Source organism: Suricata suricatta, chromosome 3 (assembly GCF_006229205.1).
Source record: "Suricata suricatta isolate VVHF042 chromosome 3, meerkat_22Aug2017_6uvM2_HiC, whole genome shotgun sequence".
NCBI lineage: Eukaryota > Metazoa > Chordata > Mammalia > Carnivora > Herpestidae > Suricata > Suricata suricatta.
In genome coordinates this window covers 172,070,609-172,088,155 of record NC_043702.1, presented here as the reverse complement: position 1 = coordinate 172,088,155, position 17,547 = coordinate 172,070,609, and the positions used below count along the sequence as shown (strand labels likewise).

Genomic DNA, 17,547 nt, shown 5'->3' with positions numbered 1-17,547 from the left:
TTTTTAAATTCTGTATAATTTTAAACAATGTGTTTGTTTTAGGAGAGTCTATAAAAGGCATTGGTTATTTACATGGAAACAAATTTACTTGAAAACCCATGATGACATTTAATTCTGTATCATCAATTCCAAACTGAGGCAGTGGTTCCCTTCAAGTAGAAAATGAAATCATATCTAAGAAATTTATATAGTTGCAGCCATTTTAGATTCATTGAAAAACTCCACTATTTTCATAAAGTTTATTACATTATAATATGAAAGTATACATTATTTTTTAATGTTTGAAGCATGGTAACAACAATGAAATATGTATTCATTTATTCAATGAATGAAATTTTATGAAACAAACAACTCAATAGAAAAGTTGTCAACAGGAATGCTTGGGTGGCTCAGTCAGTTAAGTGTCTGGCTTTAGCTCAGGTCATGATCCGGCTCGACATAGGTCGACAGCTGTGCTGACAGCTCAGAGCCTGGAGCTGCTTCAGATTCTGTGTCTCCTCTCTCCGCCTCTCCCCTGCTCACACTCTGTCTTTCTTAAAAATAAATAAACATTAAAAAATAAAAGGAAAAAAGAAACGTTGTCGACACATTGGGGCACGTAGGTGGCTCAGTCAGTTAAATATCTGACTCTTGGTTTCCAACTCTGGTATCATGACTCACACGGTTCATGTATCTGAAGCTCATGTCAGACTCTGCTGACAGGGCAGAGCATGCTCAGGATTCTCTCTCCCTCTCTCTTTGCCGCTTCTGCATTCTCTCTTTGTCTCTAAAAAATATGAATAAACATTCATGAGAGGGAATGACATATGGCCCTTTGTAGGAAAGTGGATGGACCTTGAGGGTGTCATGCTGAGTGAAGTAAGCCAGGCAGAGAAGGACAGAAACCATATGTTTGCACTCATAGGTCTAGTAGGAAAACGAGAGAGACCTAATGGAGAACCAGGGGGAGCAGAGGAGGGAGAGAGAGTTTGGGAGAGAGAGGGATGCAAAAATTGAGAGACTATTGAATGTTGAGAATGAACTGAGGGTTGAGGGGGAAGGGGGAGGGGGGAAAAGAGGTGGTGGTGATGGTGGAGGGCACTTAAGGGGAAGAGCACTGGGTGTTGTATGGAAAACAATTTGACAATAAAATATTATGGAAAAATATGAATAAACATTAAAATTAAATTAAACTGTTTATTTAATTATTTTGAGAGATAGAGTGAACGCAAGTGGGTGAGGGGCAGATAAGAGAGGGAGACAGAGAATCCGAAGCCGGCTCCAGGCTCTAAGATGTCAGCACAGACCCTCACGCAGGGCTCAAACTCATGAACTGTGAGATCATTACCTGAGCCGAAATCAGAAGCTTAACTGACGGAGCCACCTAGTGCCCCATCCAAATAAATAAACTTTTTAAAAAAGCATATTTAAAAAAAAGAAAAAGAAAAATTGTCAACACATAGTAATTAAGAATTAAAAGGAAAAACAGAGAAGATCTGCATGGTTATTTAGTATATGTAAGACTATTCCGGTGATTCTCAAATAAATGTATTTTTGCATTTCTTTTGTTTCTGGCAAAAAATATATCAAGGGATACATGCTACACAGAGTAATGTGTTGAAATATATGTTCAATATATGGAACACAGTTCAATGTTGTTGGCTGTACACATTTTCAGGATATTTAGAATGGTGATTTGGCATTATCTGTTTCATTTTTAAATCCTGAATACTATTGAATATTGCAGTCTACAAGCTTACAGGTTGTTTTTCACTTGACATGATTTCACTGTGACATGTTTGTGATTAGATGTGATTGAAATAAATTTAAATCTGCAGCAATAGGGGCAAGGGGCACAGCCATAACACAAAACGCTGCTGCAGTTACAGGATGTGGAAATAGTAGACCTCTGGGCTGTGACTTGGGAAGACATAAACAAATGCACTGTTAACTCTGATGGCATATGATCTTTTTAAAGTTTATTTATATTTATTTATTTATCCATTCATTCATTCATTTTGAGAGGGAGGGAAGGGCAGAGAGACAGGGAGAGAGAGAATCCCAAGCAAGCTGTGTCCCATCAGCACAGAGCCTGATGCAGGGCTTGATCTCATGAACTGCCAGATCATGGCTGGAGTCAAAACCAAGAGTTGATGCTTATCCAACTGAGCCAACTAGATACCTCAAAGATCTGCTTTTGTTAAAGAAAAAAAAGAAGAAGAAGAAAAGAAAGAAAGAAAAAAAATGAAACAAAATGAAAAAAAAAGAAAAAAATGTATATGGAAATTAATTTTTGTTTACTTCCTTAATTTTCACTCTTCCTCTTATTTTGTCCATATACAGCTATTTGGTTTATTTAATTTTAATTTTAAGATATCTTCTGTAAGTATGTTTCCTTGCAAAACATGCATTTGTGTTTTGTGTACATGTACATTTTGCTCACATCAATTGTATTGAATTTATTTCATTGCATTGTTGACTTTCATTCAGCATTATTTTTTAGTTATTTATATTTCTTTGTGTTCATTGGATTTATACTATCGAGCACCTATGTATCTTCTGAAATATTCATTCATCATATTTAATGCAATTCTTTTCCCCGTAATAGGTCAAGATTGCTTCCAACTTCCCAGCACCCAACCAATATCTTCACGCATGTTCATTTGTCAACACAGGTGAAAACGTCTTTGGGACATATTCCTAGGAGCAGGATTATTAGGACAGAGGATACAGTAGAGTTCAAGTCCTACCAGGTTTTTCTCAGAATGGCTAAACTAGTTTATGTTAATTTCTGGACTTGTGTATTTCTTTGTCTCTACCTGAGCCTTAATAAAGTGTTTAAGCATGTCCTTTTTTTTTTTTTAATTTTTTGAGAGAGAGAGAGAGAGCGTGCATGTGAGCAGGGGAGGGTAGAGAGAGGGAGAGAGAGAATCTGCACTGTCAGCATGGAGCCTGATGCAGGGCTCAAACCCATAAACTGTGAGATCATGACTTGAGGCAAACAAACAGTAGGACCCTTAACTGACTGAGCCACGCAGGTGCCGTAGAGTTTAAGCATTTCTTTACTTAATTATGAACCTTTTGCATTTATCTTATTTTAAACTACTTGTCTATATTTGGTACTGATTTTCTTCTAAGTTTTTTTTCTTTTTTCTTATTTTTTTTAAGTATAATGATTTTTTTCACCCCAAATAAACTAAACAAATATGCAATAAGAAATGGTATTATGACTTCAGTAAAAGGACACTCACCAGTTTACTTAATACAGCAGTTTCTAGTTAGAGACTATCATAGAGAATTCATAGAAACTTCATGCTATGTTTGAACTAACACAAAACATTTTGCTTATGGATTTACAACATGTGATTAGAATACAAAAGTAAGGGAGTGCTTGGGTGGCTCAGTTGGTTAAGTGTCCAACTTCAACCCAGGTCATGATCTCATGGTTCATGAGTTTGTGCTCCTCGTGGGGCTCTGTGCTGACAGCTCGGAGCCTGGAGCCTGCTTCGATTCTCTGTCTCCCTTTCTCCCCCTGTCCCATGCTTATGCTCTGTTTTTCAAAAATAAAAGCTAAAAAATAAAACTTTAAAGAATACAAAAAAAGAATACAAAAGTAGAATCTCCAGAATTCTTCAATGTGTTGTGCATATTTTTTTTATTTTCATGTTGTTTTAAAAGCTTTTGTATTTAACTTTTATTCTACCTTAAAAGATCTTAAGTGCATAACTTTATTTCCAAGCACTGATAAGTGCAAGATGACTATAAGCCACAAAATGGTGAAGAAAACGGTATAGAAAAGGGAATGACTCTCCGGTGTATCCTCGCCCCTCCCACCGCCCCTCCCCTTCCCGCTGCAGCTCTCCAGGACCTTCTCTGTTTCTAAATGATAAAAAAAATTCCTTTAATGTGTAAAATATCTCTCACACACACACACACACACACACACACACACACACGCACACCCAGGTGGCATGGTTAAATAACTACACATTTGATGTAGATAATCTTTCTGAAAATTATAGAATTATTAAAAAATGATTAACAATACAATTCTAAAATATTTTCAGTCCAAAGGAAAATAAGAAGATTCAGATAGTAAGTACTAGTTATTAAATTTAGACAATTCCAGGCCGGTCTGGTGCCAGACAAAGCCCACACACAGTGGAATGCAAGAACTTATTAAGTGTTTCATACACGGATATTAAAACAATAATCATTTAGCTTCCCACTGATAGGTCTATTCATCAGGTGCAACAAGGGAAGGCTGGACTCTTGGCTCTGGGCTCTGGTTCCGGACCCCAGGCACCAGGCTTCAGGCAGGGTTTGGGTCAGGTCAGTGCCACATGTCTCTAATTCTCTGAACCAGGGGCTCTCAGGCACAGGGCCTCATTGGGCCAGTCCTGCACGGGAAGCAGCTATCGGAGCAAACCCAAGTACAGAGGCTGAGATTCAACCTCAGTTATATCCACTGACATCCCAAAAGTCAGAAAAAAGAAAAAGGCCAAACCAAAGTTATGGGGCAGGAAAATATACTCTACCCATCCTGAATCCATTCATTGCAGATTTGTGAATTTATCATTCTGTTACAGGGATGTGAAGAACCTGGACCAATAACTCAATTTATCTCTACTTCTTATTATAGTCATGCTGTAATTTCATCTTGTTCATGATAGAGTCAGCAGCTTTGCAGAACAGCAAGACTTCTTGTTTAATCTATGTATTAGTTGCCGCGCTACCAAAGTTGTGTTGAAAGTGTCACATTGATGCATTACTAGTGTAACCATTTGCAAAAACAATAGTTACCAACATCTATAAACCTATTAGCACATTTCACTTTAATAAGTCAGCTTCTTGAAATTTATCTTCAAACAAGTTTTTGAAAGAAGAAAGAACTTTGTGCAAGAAAAGAAAAGATGACTGCCATATTTATAAGAATGGTGATAGTCAGAAAAACAATATAAAGGCTCAAAAGAGAGAAATAATTTGTATATTCAATCCAGTATTTCACCACAACTAAACTGATAGTTCTAAGTGTTTTGTAGAAAGAGGAATAAGCTTTAGTATATAATTTTGAATTAAAAACTTCTTATTACCAAGCCACATAGGTATTAGATGAAAACTACTATACAATATATATATTTTAACATTGATATGGGAAAATAGACAATTTCTTAGAGGGGTGGGTTAAACCATCAATTAATTTCATTGGCTATGCATGTCAATATATGCATTTATTATGTCAATATTTTCTCACACTGATCCTACATGAGATGGTAAGTTCCCACAGGGAGGGATCTGCTCTACTCAGTCACTCTTTACAGTCATTATCATAACTGTAAATACACTACTTGATGCTCCTGTCCATGACAGTATTACATGCAGGGCACCCCGGCACATAGATCGTAAAATGGCAGCAAGGCTGACTGGAAAGGAAGCAAATATGGAGGATCCCACCTATGGTCTGGGTGCCGGAAATTCTTGCTTCTGCCTAATGTCCAGGGGCTACCAGAAAGACCCTGGACCAGTCATCTTAGTGTCCTTGGGAGTGTGCTACATGGGCTCCATGACGTCACTGGGAGCTTTGGAAAGAGATTAGATACGGAAGACAGGAGATACCTATGAGTATTGTTAATATTTATACAATGAAGCATCTTGAAGTAAAAGAGCAAATTAAAATCAAATGCACTACATGAGAGATACAGAAAAGAAAATGGTATTTTTCCATCTCTGTAAGTCCTCAGAGGACTTTCTCTGTCAGTCTTCTCATCAACTCATGCAGAAGAAACTTGGACTAATTGTGTCATTATTTTAAATTCTAGTGTTTGTGGGATTGATATTTTGTAAAGAAGTTCCATCTGTATAGAGGATTGTTTCCTAAGTTAGCTACCATGTACATGAAATACCTTTTGAGGGCAAAGGAGCTTCTTAATAGCATCTTTCATGTCCTTATTCCTGAGGCTGTATATCATGGGATTGAAGAGGGGAGAAAGGACAGAGAATGCTACAGCAATGGCCGTGTCCCAGAATGGCGTATACGTGGCAGAGAATCTGAGATACATGATGGCCACACTGCCGAAAAACAGCAGGAACACAGCAATGTGGGCAATGCAGGTGGAGAAGGCCTTCTTACGACCCTCCGCTGAAGGGATTCCCAGGATAACAACCACAATTCTGATGTATGAAAGGGAAATAATCAGACTCGTTATCAGAATGGCCAAAGCATGAATCACGTCTTGCACTAGGATCACAGAGGCATCTGTACAGGCTAAATTTAATAATGGTGTGAAATCACAGAAGATCTGATGGATTTGGTTGGGCCCACAGAAAGGTAGGGTGGAAATCCACACGATCTCAGGTAGAAGGATGAGGAAACCAAAGACACAAGAGCCTGCAGAAAGTTGAGCGCATCGTCGGGGGGTCATGATGGTCAGGTAGTGGAGTGGATTGCAGATGGCGACATACCTGTCAATGGCCATGATGGTCAGCAAGGCCCCTTCCGTGTTTCCCAGTGAATGGAAGAAGTACATTTGCAGGAGGCAGCCGGTAAAAGAGATCGTCTTCTGGGTGCTGACCAGGTTGGAGAGCATCTTGGGGATGGTGGTCGTGGTGTACCACATCTCCAGGAAAGAGAAGATGCTGATGAAGTTGTACATGGGGTTGTGGAGACGGGTGTCTAGCCGGACAGCAAAGAAGATCATTAGGTTCCCAATGACAATAAAGGTGTAGATGAAAAGTAAGGGGATGAAGTACAGGAGGCCACCATCCTGGAGCTGTGGGAAGCCAGTGAAGACAAATTCAGTCACGGCTGACAGATTTCCACTTGCCATATCCCCAGAAGAGCTTCCTGTAAATGAGGGAGAGGTTATACCCAACTAACAGAGAAGGAAATCAATGCAGTATAAACATAAATATTATTTTGGTTCCTTGGTGTTTTTGTGTTTGACATTTCACAGGTTCAAAATAACCAGTGGCTTGTTTGTGTCTGTAATCTTTATTTGGGAGACAGGATAGCATAACGATTAATAGCATGGGTTCAAATCAAACATAGTGAGCCTGAAGTCTCATCCTATCACCTATTAGTTGGGTGATAACGGGCAAGTCACACAATCTCTCTGAGATCCAGCATCTTCTTCTGTAGGTGAAAACATACTAGTACAATCAGAGTTGTAATAAATGAATTAATGTATCAAAGTCTCTGGCATTCATGATCACTATTGATATTTTTTCCTAGATCAGCTTTCTGAAAGAGTAATGTTAACAATATCTCATTGAGGTCTTGTTCACTCTTCTAGCATTTGCTGTATGAATTCTTTCTTTTCTGCCACTTACAGAAGACATTTTGTCCTATGTGTCAGTGACATGATAATTGCAAAAACAGTGTAAGTGTTTCTGTTATTGTGTTATGACTACACTTTTGCACCAGAAACTCCTGATTACCACTACTTGAAGACTTTTCTCCCTTGGTTCTCATGAAACCCCACTCCAGGTTTTCCTTGTTCCTATGTGGAAGCTTCTTCTCAGGTATTTGTTAGATCATTGTTTCTTTATATGTGTTAGGGACCCATCTTCTTTACCCATTGGGTACACAGCCATGTATGTCAAGTTCCTGCTATGGCCTCTATAGTCACGCCCTTCCTCACTATCTGTGGATGAACAATATATAGTCATCAAGCCTCTGTCTCCAACACAGGTGTGTTTCCCAGACTTTGAACCCACAGACCCAGCATCCCCATCTGTCACTCCCTCCTGCTGCACGTTGGGAGTTTCCAGGGTCCACCTCCAATTCCCCAGGGTCATTGCCCTTTGAATGTCAATACTCTTTTTGGAAGGCATTCAGACTCACTGTCCTTCGCCAGGATGCTTCTGGGCTTCCTTTGGGCTTCAGCTCAGCCCTTGCATCCTGTCAGAGTGCTTGCATGTCCTTCCCCACATTCACATACATACGCACACATGTACACATACACATCTGGGTTTATTCTCATCTCTCTGTCTTTCTCAGGGCCTCTACCAATAACCTGACTATGTTTCACTGTAATTTTTGTGATTTGTTTAACTTCACTAGATTGTGAGCTTCCATGAGGATAGGATGAGTCTTGTCTTTCAAGATCCCTAGTATGTAGCAAGCACTTGAAAGTAACTTCTTTTATAATGACTAGGTTTGGCTCTGACTTGCAAACGCCATTAAAGCCAGAAAAATCCAGAAACAAGGCAGGTAGAAAGAAAAGCATGAACATTCATTTCTTGGACTGTCACATGGTCTGAATAACCAGATGTAATTTCTGCTTGAAAATATGCAGAGCTCAGAGCCTCCAGAGATGGAACTTTCTCAGAAGCCCTAGTCCAATGACCAAATCCAAGCCTCCCCAGATGTTCACTGAGTCTACAGTGTGTTTCATCCTAAGCATAGGACATGGATACTTTCTCCCCAGCTCTCAGTGACCCTAAACTCACCTCTGCCAAATACAGGAGGGCCCTTCCTTTTCCCTGGGTCTCTCCATTACCGAATGTTCTTTCACTGTCTCTGAAGTGTCATTATAGCCATCCTAAAAAAGGCACTAAAGGGAAAATGAGCTCCACTGAGGTGTTATCCCTTGGTAATAAGTAGAAAGCAATCTATTCCCTCATGGGGTCTATTATCAGACACCTCTGCACTGTCTTCTCAGACCTTCAGATCAAAGGGGAATCAGTGTTCCAAAAGAGACTCACAGATCCTGGTGACCATTGTTACCACAATTTTCTTGTCACAGTTATGATTTAACTAGTCAGTCTCCATCTCAGTATGGAATTTGGAGCATTCCATACAAAGAAGAGCTTTAGTAGGCCTCTACCCTCACAATAACACACAAGAAATAGAACAGCGTTGGGGCACCTGAGTGGCTCAGTTGGTTAAGTGTCCAACTTCAGCTCAGGTCATGATCTCATGGTTTATGAGTTCGAGCCTCACATTGGGCTCTGTAGGGACAGCTCAGAGCCAGGAGCCTGCTTTGGATTCTGTGTCTCCCTCCCTCTCTCTCTCTGCCCCTCCCCTGCTCATGCTCAGTCTCTCTCTCAAAAATAAATTAAAACATCAAAACATTTAAAAAATGTTGAAGGTGATTTACTGGTATGTTAAGTATTCTGAATAAATTAGTGAAGAAAAAAGGGAACAATTTCTGGGAAAACGTGTGATTTGGAAAAATGAGCCAGTACTAAAGAAGACGATGAAAAAAACCACCACTTTTTTCTTCCAACTACATACACAGGGCCCTCCTTCAAATTATTCCTATTGACTCTGATGAATTCTTTAAGTTTCCTAGTTTTTCCCCACAAATATATGAAAAGTTGGTCTTGTATACCACTTCATTCAGGGTGTTGCAAACATTGTAAAACACAACAACACGTATATTAACTTGTTTTCTAGTCACCATTTTTATAGAAAATGTCTTAGAAGTTTCTTGATCTGGTAGCAAAACAGTGGGGTCACATCTTTCATATGAATGTGGTTACGGAGGATGGCTCAGGAATGTACAATGTTAGGAAGAAGGATTTCTCATTGCTGATTATGGAATTTGGTGACTTAGAATACTTGATAAAAATAAACTCACATGAATGACCATTATATAAGATATGTTTATTTTTAACCACTGAAAATTATCAGGGAAGTTTTTTTCCTTCATGTTTGTCTTGAGTGTAGTATTATCACAGAAACTTATTGCTAAAAAAATATTTTATAGGCTTCTTTGAATATGCAATTTCATCTAGATTGTCCATTTTTTCCCCATGAAAATGAACCTGTTTTTAGTATCAGGAACATTTGGCAAGTTTACTTTTTGGATATAATCTGTCATTCATCTGTTCACTGTTTCTAGAAATAAACTTTTTCCTATGAGAAAATGCATAAATTAACAAGAAAGGAGAGTGACTTAATTTGCTTTAAGAAAAAGAAATGTTGGGCGCCTGGATGGCTCAGTTGGCCAAGTGTCTGACTCTTCGTTTCAGCTCAGGTTATGATCTCACAGTTTGGGAGTTTGAGCCCTGTGTCGGGCTCTGTGCTGACAGTGCAGAGCCTGCTTGGGATTCTCTCTCTCTCCTTCTCTCTGCCCCTCATGCTCCCCATCTCTCTCTCTCTCTCTCTCTCTCTCTCTCTCTCTCTCTCTCTCTCTCTCAGAATGAATAAATAAAACTTAAAGAGAAAAGAAATGCTTAATTAGTTTATGTTTGCCCTTATCCAAGTGTTAGGAAATCTAGAAATTCAAAGAGTTGAATGACAAAAGTGCCCCCTTTTTTAATCTAACAGACCAGACTTCACTGTGGACTTGAACTGTAAAGAGCTTCTCCACTGTAACCCAAGTGAATGTCCAGTTGGAAAATGGGCACCAGTGGCAGCACCGTGGAGGGACATGTTTGCACGGTCTCTTCATTCTCTGATATCAGGAAGTTTGTTGTTTTCTGAAGCAAGAAAAACTTTCTTCTCCCTGCTCTTTTTTCAAATGTACCACAAGGAAAGTATAAACCGTTGGGCTGTAGCAAACCCTTTGTGACACTTGGAGAAATAAGTAACTTTTAGATTGGCAGAATCATTTTTAAACCTTTTGATTTGTTTTTCCTCAGAATGGAAAGTTATATAATAATTGACAAGAGCAAGTGTGCATGTGTGGGAGTGCAGCTTGGATGTGTTACACATCCTCTGCTCCTGTGGACTCTACTGCCTTCCTGGTGCATTTGTCTTCCCAATGCCTGCTCCTGCGAACTTAAAAACGCTACCCTGACTGAATTCTGGTTGCCCACGGAACAGGAATACAAATTTTCTGGCAAAGCTACGGTGAAGCCTTGAAATGTAATCCTTAGTCAAGTACAGGTTTTGTCAGATAATTTCTTGTTTCCTGTCTGCTTTTGTTTGTATTCATTATTTATGATTAATGTGGCCCACATTCAAAACCACTGGGTTCAGCTTCGGAGGGCGTGGAGGAATGAAGTTTGTACACAATTGCATTCCAAAGCCTCCTCCCCACTTCCAGCTGCTCTTATCAGTGGCCCTTTAATTTTTTTTTCTTTTATACTTTATTGTCAAGTTGGTTTCCAAGTAACACCCAGTGCTCATCCTGACAAGTGCCCTCCTCCATGCCCATCACCCCCTTTCTCCTCTCCCCCTCCCCCATCAGCCCTCAGTTTGTTCTCAGTATTCGAGAGTCTCTCATGGTTTACCTCCCTCCCTCTCTTCAACTATTTTTCCCCCTTCCCTTCCCCCATGGGCCTCTGTTAAGTTTCTCCTGTTACACTTATGAGTGAAAACATATGGTATCTGTCCTTCTCTGCCTGGCTTATATCACTTAGCATGACACCCTCGAGGTCCACCCACTTTGCTGCAAATGGCCAGATTTCATTCTTTCTCATTGCCATGTAGTATTCCATTGTATATATAAACCACATCTTCTTGATCCATTCATCAGTTGATGGACATTTAGGCTCTTTTCATGATTTGGCTATTGTTGACAGGGCTGCTATGAACATTGGGGTACATGTGCCCCTATGCATCAGCACTTTTGTATCCCTTGCATAAATCCCTAGCAATGCTATTGCTGGGTCATAGGAGAATTCTATTGATAGTTTTCCGAGGAACCTCTGCACTGTTTTCCAGAGCAGCTGCACCAGTTTGCATTCCCACCAGCAGTGCAGGAGGGTGTGTAACCCTTGAATTTAACTGGTTTCCTTGGTAGGAATTGAACTCTATTCTTATGGCAAATATGGGCATGACCAAGTTTATTACCTGTAGTCACTAATGTGCATCTTTTCTCTGTTGGTTGTGGAATTTTAAACTCAAACTTTTGAAGCAAAGATGTCTCAAGCTCACTTACATGCCATCCACTAAAGAAGTCCCAGGGATTGAAGAGCTAAAGTCCTCACTCGAACAGAGGCATTCTGGATACCCATCAATGAGCCCCTGTACGAAAGCATGTCTATCAAAATCCAACCTCTGGAATTTCCAACACTTCTATCAAAAAAGATGATGGAAAAATATTTCCCAGATAGGGCATTCTCTTGCTTGTGTTGAGTTCCCTTAAATTTTGTTTCATATATACTATGACTTTAAGAGATTATTTACATTTTGGCTATAGAATTCACCTTTCCTTGTTTTTCGGGACTTACACAGTTTTGTTGTTTTGGTTTTTTTCCCCTGGAAGGATGCATATGATGTAAGCTAGGAAAGGTTGTTTTGTGTTTTGTGTGCCTTTGGGATTTGGGGTCTCTAAAGAAATAAATATATGCCTGGTTTGGGCCATTTTATTGGACTATTGAGGGAGAAAATTTAAGCATGTAGGATAAAATTGCTGTTTTCATACCAAAATTTTTGTACGTCTGTTTTGTAAAAATACGTATAAGAGCCATGAATCAATTATGATAGGCAGGCAATTAGCACCAAATATGGCAAAGACAGGAAAAATTTTTTTTAGCGATGTTCAGTTAAAAATTCAAATGAATCATGTTATTTAAAACTGCCATTCCACAGATGCAAAGAAGACTTTTTGTGTTAAAGAGAGTGAAGATGCTTAGCCCCAGGAAGTCCAGCAATAACTAATATGTCTGTCTGTGCGTATCTGTGTGCACCAAAGTGTGTAAGTGTCAACAGTATCCTAGATGGTAGTTTGCTTATGAACATGTCTGACAATAGGAATCACTTAGTCTTACTAAATGTATATGATTATTATTCTAATGAAGAGTTAATTACATAACTAAAAATAAAAGTATGCTTTACTTCCTTAAGTATTATTTTTGTTTTTGTTTTTGTATTTTTTAAAGATACCTGCTTCCTGGAGCTCCTGGGTTGCTCACTCAGTTAAGCGTCTGACTCTTGGTTTCAGGTCAGGTCATGATCTCATGATTCGTGAATTTGAGCCCCACATCAGGCTCTGTGCTGGCAGTGTGGAGCCACCTTGGGATACTCTCTCTCTCTCTCAAATAACTTAATTTTAAAAACTTAAAAAAAAGACCTCTTCTTCCCAAAAAATCTAATCAGGTAACCCATGATCTGTAATGAAATAAAAAAGTTTCCCAAGATCTATTCCCTTAATGGGGCACCTGGGTGGATCAATAGGTTAAGTGTCCGACTTCACCTCAGGTCATGATCTCACGGTTTCTGAGTTTGAGCCCCATGCCGGGCTCTGTGCTGACAGTTCAGAGCCTGGAGCCTTCTTCAGATTGTGTCTCCCTCTCTCTCTGCCACTCCTCTTCTTGTGATTTGTCTATTTTTCAAAAATAAATAAACATTAAAGGAAAAAGATCTATTCCCTGAAGCACATGGCCAGCTTCTGAAATGATGAGTGAATCTTCCTTTAATTAACTGTTCAGAAGAAAGCAAGCAAATCAACTCCATAATATAGTTCTTGACCATATATATGTGTGTTAATAGCTATGCCCTAGAATACAAATGTGTTTTTCTAGATATCAGGGGAAATAATGAAGAGAACAGACAGAAAGTTCAGTGTGACAAAAAACTATGTATAGAGTAGTTTTATTGTTTTAATCTGTTAGGGAAACAGTAAAACAGTGGGAGGAGATTTGTGGCTCAGAATTAACCTCCAAACGTGTTCAATGTTTTCCGAAGATGGAATAGTTTCCTAATCGCATTCTTCATGTCCTTGTTTCTCAGACTGTAGATGATGGGATTGAAGAATGGGGCAAGGACAGTAAACATCAGTGCAATTGCTGTGTCCAAGACCGGGGGATAGGTGGCATTGAATCGCAAGTACATGAGGGACACACTGCCGAAGAAAATCAGGAACACAGCGAGATGGCCTGCGCAGGTGGAAAAGGCCTTTCGCCGACCCTCAGCAGAGGGGATCCTCAGGATCACAGTGACGATTCTGATATAGGACAGGGCAATGATTAGGACAGTAATGATGATGGCCACAGCATGGATCACATCTTCAACCAGAATCATGGACGTGTCTGTACAGGCCAGTCTTAGCACGGGGACCAAGTCACAGAAGATCTGATGGATTTGGTTGGGCCCACAGAAAGGCAGCGTGGAAATCATTACAATCTCAGGAAGCAGGATGAGGAAGCCAAAGGTGCAGGAGCCTGCAGAGAGCTGAGCACACAGCCGGGGGGTCATGATCATCTGGTAGCGGAGAGGGTTGCAGATGGCAATGTACCTGTCAATGGCCATGGTGATGAGCAAGATCCCCTCTGTGTTTCCCAGGGAATGGAAGAAGTACATTTGCAGGAGGCAGCCAGTAATGGAGATGGTCTTCTTCTCACTGATGAGGTTGGAGAGCATCTTGGGGATGGTGGCCGTGGTATACCAGATCTCCAGGAAGGAGAAGATGCTGATGAAATTGTACATGGGGTTGTGGAGACGGGTGTCCAGCCGGACAGCAAAGAAGATCAACAGATTACCAATGACAATAAAGGTGTAGATGAAAAGTAAGGGGAAGAAGTACAGGAGGCCACCATCCTGGAGCTGCGGGAAGCCAGTGAAGATAAATTCAGTCACGGCCGACAGGTTTCCGCTCTCCATATGCCCAGCGGGGCTTCCTGTGAATGAAGGAGAGAGTATACACCAGCTCACAGGGAGATGGAGAAGAAAGGATGGTGTAGAGCTAAATAACCTGAATGAATAACAAGAAATAACTTGAAGGTTTTATACTTTTTCCTAATTTCACACTTGTGCACATTGACTAGTATTTGACATTTTTTTCCTCACTCCTTCAGAGGCACAAGCACAGAAACAGCTGTCTCCAAATGTCTTTTAAGTTTTTTGTTTATTATTTATCTCTGAGAAAGCAGAGGGAGTGGGGGTAGGGACGGGGCAGACACAAAGGGAGAATCTCAAGCAGGCTCCATGCTGTCAGTGCAGAGCCCAATGTGGGGCTCAAACCCATGAAACTGTGAGATCATGACCTGAGCTGAAACCAAGAGTCAGACACTTAACCGACAGAGCCACCCAGGCTCCCTCCAAATGTTTTTAATGGTGCAATTATGTTTAGCTTAACCTTTAAAACAACTATTTGCACTTATACATTATGGTCTAATAATTCAAAATATATGTGTATATTATAAGAATGCATTTTAGAAGTAAAGGGCATGAATAAAATTAAACATAAAAGAAGTCACATTACCTATTCCCAGGGGCTGTCAGAGGTGTTTCTGGCTTGGGTTTTTCTTTTGTTCAACATATTTTTATTCATTCCATCATCCTTACTCTTATTTCTTCTCTTCCCTCTCCTATTAACATGCCCGATTCTCTTAAACTCTTCCCCAAGAGCTCATTTCCCTCAGGCCCTCTGCTCTCCATGGTCTTTGCTCATCCACTCTGCCCTCGATTATTCTATCAGCTCCTGCGGTGACCTCATCCACTTACAAGATCTCAACTATTGCAACTTGTAGATATCATTCTCCAGCCAACTTTCCTTCATAGGCTCCAGACTCACACATCTGACTTGAACTTGGCCCAGCTTCTTTTCCAGGTGTCCCAAATGCTGCTTCCCTACAGTCCTCTTGTGCACACTGCTTTGTGGGATCACCTGAGGCTCCCACTTGTATCTTGGCCTCTGTCTACGGGATATCCTCTGTTCCGTGACCTGCCCTCTCTCTGGAAGCAAAAGCAATACATTAACAGTGGTCAAAAGTCTGGATATTAGAAACAGATGCTCTCCACTGCTTACAATCCCCCAGTTTGCTTCAAGTTACTTAGCCCTTCCATGCCTTTAATTTCTCATTTGTAAGAGGGAGAAAATATTAAAACTAGCACGTAAGGCTTTGAGAATGACTAAACTCTACTATGACAAGAAGAGCATTGACAGTGTTGACTCAGTCACTGAGGCAAGCACCACCTCAAGCTTAAGCTGCATTTCTTACGTAATGTTCCAGATGCTCAAGTGAGGTAAGATGGTCCCCATTTTACAGAGGAGAACACTTAGGCAGAGACAGGTTAAATACTTTCCCAAGGGATTCTCACTGAAGTCAGAATGTAAATCCATGCACTGTATCTCTTAGTGAAGCACTTGCACCCACAGACACCTGACTGCCCCCACCAACATGTGTAAGCATACTTCCAATGCTTAGAGTAGTGTCCGGAATACAGTGAACACTCCAGAATATTGGGCACTTTTGCACTGAGGTTTCTGGATTGTAGTTATCGTGTTTCATCATCAACTACTTTCTTTTCCTTCTTTATTTTTTTTAAAGTTTACTTAATTATTTTGAGAGAGCACGCAAGAGTGAGTGGGGAGTGGTTTAGAGAGAGAAACAGAGAGACAGACAGACAGACAGAGAATCCTGAGCAGGGTTCACACTGTCAATGCTGAACCCAACTCACGGCTCAAACTCATGACCTTGAGACCATGACCTGAGCCCAAACCAAGAGTTGGACACTTAACCAACTGAGGCACTGAGGAGCCTCTGTTTTTCCTTCTTTCAATTGGGTTCTTTCTTCAGGGCAGTAACCTAGAACAGGGTTGGCATGGAGAAAAAAAATAAGTTGGAGGCCACACTCCTGGATGCCACTATAATTAAACCCACAAGACAGGCGTGGACAAGTGAGAAAAGAAAATTAGGGACTGTTTGGAAAGGGAAGTATGACAATTCACTTTTAGTGAGAGTCCTAAGCAAGTCTGGAAAAACTGGCTTCTCCAAGGATGGCATTATAGTGGACTATCCTGTTTTATTGACACCTGTGCCCAGGAAGTTTCTCCCTACACTTACCTTTATGCACTACCAACATTTGAAGTTTCTGAATCCTCAGACAATGATGTTATTTTTTTTAATGTTTGTCTATTTATTTTGAGAGAGAGAGAGAGAGAGAGACAGAGACAGAGACAGAGACAGAGACAGAGAGAGAATCCCAAGAAGGCTCTGCTCTGGTCACACAGAGTTCGACATGGGGCTTGAACACATGAACTGTGAGATCATAATCTGAGATGAAATCAAGAGTTAGACACTTAACCTACAGATCCACCCAGGAACCCCTATGACTTTCTTCTTATGCATGATGAGTGAGTTCTTTCTCCAACCTTAGCCTTCTGCACTCACCTCTGCCCAAGACTGCAGAGGCTCCTCTGTCTGTCTGGAACTCTGCATACTTGATATTCCTCCAGCTCCTCCAAAAGGGTACTTATAGTTGCACAGGCATCCCAGGGGATAGGATGAAGGGCAAGTGGGATCCACTGAGGATTCCCCCCTGCACCCTAGTGCAGAGAATCACTTTCCCTCATGGGGTTAATTAGCAGAAAGGTCCCCACTGTATGCTCCTCTCATCAGATTTCAGGGTCAAAGTTGTCATATCTCTGAACATGGCAAACTGCTTTCTCCACCACTATGGTTATTGCCCCAGGTGTGCGTGAGTCTACCAGGTGTGCAGCAAAGAACACGTGTATGTTGTTCCTGCTCTTCTTACATGAACATACATGTGTTTAAAGTCTTGAAGGAAACATTCTTGAAAAAATATTTAATAGAAAATAAGGCCATTTCATAACAGACATGTCATTGGAATTTTGTGCTAATATTGAAGTGAGGGAGCAATGTCATTTTTTTTCTCATGCCACAAATGCCTGTGAATCTCTCTTACCCTAAACAATCCACATGGGTCCC

General features: G+C 40.5%; 2 protein-coding genes across 2 annotated transcripts; both read right to left on the bottom strand.

Moving 5' to 3' along the window:
• Positions 1–5,858: 5,858 nt before the first annotated feature.
• LOC115287181 (olfactory receptor 6K3-like) lies at positions 5,859–6,845 on the bottom strand. Its single transcript, XM_029933431.1, has one exon. The coding sequence runs from the start codon at positions 6,804–6,806 to the stop codon at positions 5,859–5,861; it is 948 nt and encodes a 315-aa protein (XP_029789291.1). The 5' UTR covers positions 6,807–6,845.
• Positions 6,846–13,528: 6,683 nt separating this feature from the next.
• Positions 13,529–14,491, bottom strand: LOC115286873 (olfactory receptor 6K3). Its single transcript, XM_029933205.1, has one exon. The coding sequence runs from the start codon at positions 14,474–14,476 to the stop codon at positions 13,529–13,531; it is 948 nt and encodes a 315-aa protein (XP_029789065.1). The 5' UTR covers positions 14,477–14,491.
• Between the last annotated feature and the right edge of the window lie 3,056 nt (positions 14,492–17,547).